Source organism: Ornithodoros turicata, chromosome 1, assembly GCF_037126465.1.
Source record: "Ornithodoros turicata isolate Travis chromosome 1, ASM3712646v1, whole genome shotgun sequence".
Taxonomy (NCBI): domain Eukaryota; kingdom Metazoa; phylum Arthropoda; class Arachnida; order Ixodida; family Argasidae; genus Ornithodoros; species Ornithodoros turicata.
In genome coordinates this window covers 111,315,864-111,323,773 of record NC_088201.1, presented here as the reverse complement: position 1 = coordinate 111,323,773, position 7,910 = coordinate 111,315,864, and the positions used below count along the sequence as shown (strand labels likewise).

The 7,910-nt window shown below is 45.2% G+C and overlaps 1 protein-coding gene across 1 annotated transcript; it reads right to left on the bottom strand.

Annotated features, from left to right (window-relative positions):
* Nucleotides 1-1,762: 1,762 nt before the first annotated feature.
* Nucleotides 1,763-6,438, bottom strand: LOC135383162 (uncharacterized). Its single transcript, XM_064612755.1, has 8 exons — nt 6,118-6,438; nt 5,529-5,663; nt 5,339-5,419; nt 4,551-4,613; nt 4,260-4,483; nt 3,793-3,955; nt 3,176-3,278; nt 1,763-1,796 (listed from the first exon to the last, which is right to left on the bottom strand). Exons 1-8 carry the CDS (start codon nt 6,326-6,328, stop codon nt 1,763-1,765), a joined length of 1,014 nt encoding a protein of 337 aa, XP_064468825.1. The 5' UTR covers nt 6,329-6,438.
* Between the last annotated feature and the right edge of the window lie 1,472 nt (nt 6,439-7,910).

The window sequence follows — 7,910 nt, the reverse complement described above, 5'->3', positions numbered from 1 at the left end:
GCTTCGCGATGCCAATGCCAATCGGTCGAGCCAGGGGGATGAACGTGCAGTATGATGTATGTAGTAGGATGAACCTCTAGCGTTGGGCCAATCGTTGGACGACGGTTGAGTAGCTTTTTGCTTCGCTTTTTTTTTTTTGTCTCCCTGGGTGACCTGTGACGCTTTCCCTTTCTCATCTGTTCTCTCTCTCTCTCCCGCTTTGGCGGTTCTGGATGGTTGTGGATTTGCGTTCGCGTCGAGTGAAATAAGTAACAAAATGCAGAAGCGTTGGCTGTTTTTGTTACACAAAGTGCTTTATTTTTCGGGATAGGCATTTCCAAATTCCAAACTGCAGTCTGCTGTAGCAGTGTAAAACACGAACATGTTGTGAACATTCTTTCTGAAGTTCGAGTGATATGCTGCAGCAACTTTGCATTCACCGGTAGTTGATGTCTCACGTGGAAGATTTCACAGTAGAAGAACAGTATATTGGCTGCATAGGCATACACATTCAGAGATCCGGCAAGACAGAGAACATGTCCATATCCCTTTCGTGCTTGTGTAGGCGTCTGGTTGACCCGTCACAAAGGAACTTGTGCAGCTGCTACGCCGAAAGATGATGCTCCAACCGCCCCCAAGTAACACGAAATGTTGCATCAACGTTGGACTGACGTTGTCCTTTCCACTCTCCAATGTTGGAGTAACGAGGGATTCCAACATTGGAACAGTGTGGGAATGTCGCCTCCTTTAATGTTACATCTACATTGGTAAGCAACATTTCTTCTGACATAACAACGACATTCTTACAACATATGCTATTCAGCGCTGGAATCACAACAATATTTCACGGTTATAACGTTGGTCTCACGTCTCCCTAACATTGTTCCGACATTTAAGCAACATCTCCCCCATACTGGTCCCACGTTCGCTCTGACACTGCTCAGACGTTACAGCAACATCTGTTCCAACAATGTTCCAATGTTAGTACAATGTATGCCCACACACTCTTCCGATATCATCTGCCCAGCAGCATTCCAACATTTGAGCAACATCTGCCCCTTATACGCTGGTCCCACATTTGCGCTGACACTGCTCAGACATTACATCGACATCTGCTCCAACAATGTTCCAACATTAGTACAATGTATGCCCGCACACTGTTCCGGCGTCATCCGCCCAGCAGCATTCCGACATTTGAGCAACATGTGCCCCCTATATGCTGATCCCACGTTTGCGTGGACACTGCTCCGACATTACATCAACATCTGCCCCAACAATGTTCCAACGTTAGTACAATGTATGCCCTCACACTGTTCAGATATCGTCTGCCCAGCAGCATTCCGACACTGATCCCACGCCTGTTCTAATGACGTTTCAGCGTTACAGCGACGTCTGCACAGATGGCATATTCTAGAGTTTCATGTCTGCCTGAGCATAGCCAGTGTCATAGTATGCAGCATGCAAGAAAATGAAATGATGTGAATGTAACGGTTTATTCACAAATGCCACTGGTGTTCAGGCCTAGTGGTGTTTCAGGCCCAGTGGTGTTTCAGAAAGGCCTACGGGAGTTTCAGGCCCAGTGGTGTTTCAGAAAGGCCTACGGGAGTTTCAGGCCCAGTGGTGTTTCAGAAAGGCCTACGGGAGTTTCAGGCCCAGTGGTGTTTCAGAAAGGCCTACGGGAGTTTCAGGCCCAGTGGTGTTTCAGAAAGGCCTACGGGAGTTTCAGGCCTAGTGGTGTTTCAGAAAGGCCTACGGGAGGTTCAGGCCTACGGGAGGTTCAGGCCTACGGGAGGTTCAGGCCTACTGGAGGTTCAGGCCTGAAAAGAAAAGTTTATTAGCAGATACAACAAAATTTCAACGTGGACTTCATAGCATAGGTGGTGACATCACAGTGACCTCAATGGCCAATGGCACCACAAAAATAAGGGAACTGAAAATGACAAGCATGCAAAGGTGCATGTGACTTGCTGTTGATTGTTTTTTTTTTATGGCTCAAGAGAAACAGACCACGCTGTGCCACCGCAGGGGAGGGCTGCGGATAATTTTGGCCACCTGGGGATCTTTAATTAACATGCGCCAAAAATCTTCGACACACTGTGCAACTTGCTGCTGAAGCACAGCCTTTTTTTTTCAACTCAAAGCTAGTCACCAGAAGTACACATGTGATGCTGTAATTGCACCTCTGTGCTGATTAGTTTGGCACAAGTTCACTTAAGATGTTGTGCAGCTGCCAGGGCCTATTTGCACAATGACATCTCTCCGGCAAAGATATGGCCCACCCTTACGTGAATATCGCGTCTTCCCGCTCCTACAGGTGGTGTGGCATGCGTGCAAAATGAGACCTACCGAGTGCTGGATAGAGCAAAATAAGCAAGATAGTGCAATTTGGAAGCAATTGTGGCACCCCCACTAGCACTATTCAAAATATTCCAATTTATGGACATAACCAACACCAGAACCTAGAGGGAGAGAAAAACAACTGGCAGGCTGGTTCATCAAACACCCAATAGGTTGACACACGATGATGAACCAGTCAGAGCAGTTTACGAGAGTTTTGCCATTCTGTGATCTTCTGCCTTCTGTTTTGGAGATGAGAGCCGCCGTGACATCAGAACCACTGGCCTTGGCACCACCCATCGTTTGACGTCAAATGGCACGCTTTAAGACAGGCTCCTCCCAATGGCCAAACTCTCCTAATAAATGGAAGCAGTCTACCAGGTGTCTTTCTCACCCCCTACAAAGGTTCGGTAGTTGGTTATGTCCATAAATTGGAATACCATATTTACTCAAATTAACGCACATCCTTGAGGGAGCATCAGTGTCAGAGCCATCACTCACTATGTACATGTCATCCTCCATGCCACCAAGTGTGTTCGTAATGCGACATTTCGTGAAAGGTTTCTGATTCTTGCCTGGGGCTTATACAGAATTTAATCCTTGGGGGCACGGAAGGTGGGTTTTACAAGAGGGCGTATTTACATACTTTTGACTCAATATTGTGCAAGACACATGGTTTCGCTTTTGACCATGTCAACACGACCGGAGCGAAGGCACTGTGAGTCAACCTCCCTCTGTGTAACTTTCTGTAGTGCTAGTGGGGGTATCACAATCACTTCCAAACTGCACTACCTTGCTCATTTGGCTGTGCACCTCTTCAGTTTGCTATAAAAAGACAAAGGTTGGATGAGACACCTACCTTTTACGCTTACGTAGGTCGCCAGGGGCCTGCCTGAACTGTTTCGCTATCTCTTCCCTGATTTCCAGGTTTGTTGCATTGGTGTACGTGGTCCTCACAGCCACTAAAAGAAACATAGGCAGAAATTAGCGCACTGACATTGTTAACATGGAATTGTGTCTGTGCATGGACATGAGGAGCACACACACGAGCCCTTTCCACATCTAATTTTGTACTTCACAGTGGAGAAATGGAATGTGTAATGCAGAAGGATTGGTATATCAAGCTAAAGCAGTTGTAAGCTGGCAGTGCCTTTATATTATAAAAAATGGGGACAGTGCCACAGTGTTCTGTTACTACTCCTCAGCTGATGTAAAGCAGCTAGGTGATCTAAAAACCTACAACAGCGGAAAACGAGTAAGGGTGCCATGCTGGCCCAGTCTTCTATGGAAATAGTGACAATTAACCCTTGAGAGAGGCAAGCGTTTGTGGTATACATGATCTTTTAAATGCAGCTATCATGATCACAGCACTGGATATCCATGTACCCCTCAAAAAGGCAGGACGGGCAAGCACTGGTCAAATTATTGGAAACCTATCTAGATTATGCACTGAAGAAATAATCATAAGTCACGTACTAAACACTGCCTGGCATATCTTCGTTACTTGAAATTCCCGCTTATTTGGCTGTCGGGCTGTGTACACAAGGACTGAAGCAACCTCCTTGGAGAACAGCTGTCTAATGATTCTCCTTGTAAGGTCTTTCGGGGTGTGGCCGCCAACACTTCGCAGAGACTGCACCTGGAAATTACAAAGAGAAGTCCATTGGAAGGTGCTATCTGCAGAGAAAAGGTGGGTTTAACATGGACTATGTCACAAGTCTACGCTAGGCGACACCATGATGTAGACCACAGAAGCGTGCGCAAGAACTGAGCACTGGGAGCTCCAGCAGAGGCCACTGCTCTGTTAGCGCTACATGGCCACAAAAACGAGACCCTGAAGTCTGCCAGCATCGGTATTATTTCAATCACGAAACTAAAGCATAGTACTCCATGATGTATTACTGAAAACAAGAATTCTGTAGAAATGTCGAAGAAGGCTTTACCACAGCACTGAAGTTGTTGTCTTCTGTGATGAATGACTCCATGTTGTCAAATTCATCCATGGTTTGCAATGGCAGCTGCGGCATGCCCTCAATGTTACCGATCACTACAGCACTGCTATGTTCTTTCTGCTGCAGCATGATTTTCAAATGGCGGATTTCCTCTCTGTTGTTCCTGATCTCTTCCATCTGACGCTCGAGGTGCCCAAGCACCTTCTTGTGAAAACCTAAAACTCGCCAAACATCAACAAAAGTGCTCAAGTACAGTAGGTAAATACCAAAAGCGCTACTTACGAGCATTTACCCTCAGCAGTTTATCTGCTATGTCCGACTGCACGCTGCCAGACATGAAGTGGGCTGGAATTGAAAATGTTCATGTGACTTTAGGTGCAAAAACATGGGGGTGGGTGGCAGTTCAGGTAAGGCTCAAGGTTACTGAACCAGTTGAAGGACTCCACTGATAAGGCACCAAGCTTTCGTTTCATGTTTTGACATGAAAATGAGCATCTCAGCACCATCAGTGCGTGCTTATTTTATTTTTCTTGCTATTGAACACAATACTGCACACAACTGAGGACTCCTTGTGGAAGAGTCAATCAGCTTCAACAACATTTAATCACTATATTCCAATAGCAGGGGGTAGATATCGGGAGTATGCTACAGTTCGAAGTCTGAAGTCCTCACTAAACATAACGAGAAAAAAGATCGCTGAGCACACATCAACCGTGAGAGTCCATTTGATAATGTCGTACAACAAATAAGCAGCATGTGCCACAGCAAGGTGCTGTTCTGGTTGGAGACAGGGGAGAGCAGTGTCTCACAAAACCCAGACATTTGATTCCGAATGTGATTGAATAAAAAAAAACGAACAGAAGTAACCCTCCCAAAATAAAAAATTGGGCTATGACATAGGTGCTCCCCAAGAATGGGTCTAAAACGTTATACTGCCTGCACTTAGAGGTCTCCAAAAAAAGCAGCTGAATTGCACAAATGCCCATAAAATTTTCTAACTTGTTGTGGTTGCCTTCAGTACACTAAACTGGTGTTGCTGTATGCTACTACAACTAGCTACAATTCAATACCTGAGGCTAGTGACCCACGTCGCGAGCTGGCATGCCTTTGAGCTTCGCCAGGACTGGCCCCGAGACTGTTGCTGTTTGGTTCTGAAATGTGAAGTCGACAGTAACTGTGAAACCAGAAATTACTTCCAAGACAAACATGATTACGGTGTACGCAAAAAAGAAATGACAGGCGAAAAATGCACCACACCACCTTCATCTCTCCACTCATCCTCGGAATCAGACGCAGCCCTTATTGGTGCAGCTGGCGAATCACCACAGTCACTCGACTGTGACAAGTCTGTTATATATCTGAGGTTTTCGCATTCTCTGGTAGCCTGCTCATAGGCTGAAACATCAGAAATACAGAGTTTATTCACACTAGCTATGCATGTCATTGTAAGACAAGAACACTTGCAGAGCAACCAGGAGTAACTGTGCAAATGCATGTCGACCACCTTAAATGGTACAAAATACTGGAAAATAAACTACAGTTAATCTGTAAATAAACGGTAATCTGCTTTTCAATGCACAGACACTCGCGGGAAACTGCCAACAGCGAACTTAACCTGGACACAACAATGCAAACACCGATCTTGGACTAACCTATTCAGACAAATACAACTAAATAGGACTAACTGATTCATTTCTCGTTGTTCAGGACTAACCTAACAATTAACAAACATGCTGTTCCGTCGTGAATTGGATTTCGCAACCGGGAATATCGAGGTCCTCTCCTAGATAGGCCTCCGTTACTTTCATTACATATTTAAACACTGCATAAAGGTTGGGCCATTACTTACTTCCATGGAAGAGCCGCCGGATGTTTGAGAAAACTTCCCACGTTGTCTGCACCACTGGCTCGCAAGCCTTGATTGAACGAAGTACCCGGGATTTTGAATATGGCGGCCACCAACACGACTTGTTGTCTGCCGTGACCCAGCACGAGGGCACAACTTCTAAAGTGTTCCCTGTCTTAAAATGCACGACGGAAAACTTCCCGTGCTCTGCCATACGTTTCGGGGCACAAGAAACAACAAAACGAAAAACGAAAAGCAAACAGACACGACGGAATGACTTCTTTCGTTAACTTCCAAACTTCCGTATGTTGAGCCATCACATGTGCTGTGCTATGTAACTATGGGAATGATGATGATGATTGAGACCCATGTTGCCAGACTGCTAGGCTCAAAACAAGGCTGCGGGCGTAGGTGGTGTAGCTTATTTGGAACTGTTAAAAATAAACGCTAAGGAATAAACGTTTAAGTATCCACCGTCAAAACTAAACTTTAAAAATATACGCTTAAATAAATCCACAATAAAAATGAACCATCCACCGTTAATAACAAATCGTCAAAACCTTACACTTAAAAACATATAGAATGGCGTAGATGCAGGCTAGCTGGTGGATCTTTCAAATGTTTATTTAAAAAGTTAGGTGAAACCGGCTCTCAGTCTGCCCGCACCGGCCAAAGCATGGTAAACTGCAAGCAAGCGACTTGAACGCTTGTGGTGGGGGATTCATTTGACTATGGATAGTTTTGCTGAAAACTATCGATAGTAAGCTGTACACAGTCCAAACCCGCTTGCTGCAAAAATGTAGAAGTCACTGCTCAGAGTTTTATTATCAATGTAATCGAATACTTTTATTTACAGTTGCACAGTATTGATATTTTGGAATAGTTTCGGATTGTTAGCATGAAAAATCGATTACACAAAACACAGGAACTGTCCTGAAAACAGAGGGGAACCTCTGCTTAAACCAACAAAGTAGAAAAAAAAAGCCATTTAATGGATTGTTGTGCTCTATGCATATGGCTGACATTAATCAGAGCAGTCGCATAAGCTGTCAAACTATATGAGTATAGTTTATATGTACACGGGTAGAAATACTGTGAACCGGTAAGGAAGCATCAAGTCCAGTGCCCCAGGACGAGAGCCGCCGATATTTCGAACAGACTGTTCTTCTTCTAGGCCATTCTTCTGGGTTCTCATCCTGAGGCACTGCCTTCATATAGTTTGTTACTGTCACGGTTTACGGGCTTGTCACATAAGGACCATTAACTCCTCAGAAATGCCCACTTTTAAGTGCCTAATCCCATTTAAGTGCCCAAATGCAGTGTAGATGTATAATACTCGGATATTTCATATTTCATGAACTTCGTAATTACCGTAATTTCACACGTATAAGCCGCAACGCAGATAAGCCGCAGGACGCGTTTTTTGGGACGTTTTGAAAATTTTCTGGCAGATAAGCCGCACCCGCAGATAAGCCGCGGGCAATACGAGACGACTGATTTGTGCGAAAAAGGAGACCATAGAGAAGGCCATAAACCCTGTGGTCCATACTCCGGGATCGGCACAGTGTACAACAGAGGAGATCAGTTCTGGAGTTCTACCAAGATCGGATTGTGCCCTTGTCGGGTGTTTTTCGTGGACTGATGGGTCAGTGATCTTCCAGAAGACGTGAATCACTAAAGCTGCTTGGGGGAATGCACCAGGAAGATCAATCTACTCGAATGTGGACCCGTCCCTGTTACGCACTGTTCGTGCATCGGCAGGGCAGTGCGGTTCCAGAGACACTGTCGGCCCTTTC

Excerpts from the sequence above, each read along its gene's own strand:
- LOC135383162 (XM_064612755.1), bottom strand. The coding sequence starts at position 6,328 with ATGGCAGAGCACGGGAAGTTTTCCGTCGTGCATTTTAAGACAGGGAAC. Across the intron at positions 3,956-4,259 it reads ACAACAACTTCAGTGCTGTG|GTGCAGTCTCTGCGAAGTGT; the intron begins GTAAAGCCTTCT and ends TGTAATTTCCAG. Across the intron at positions 1,797-3,175 it reads GACCTACGTAAGCGTAAAAG|GCCTGAACCTCCAGTAGGCC; the intron begins GTAGGTGTCTCA and ends TTTTCTTTTCAG.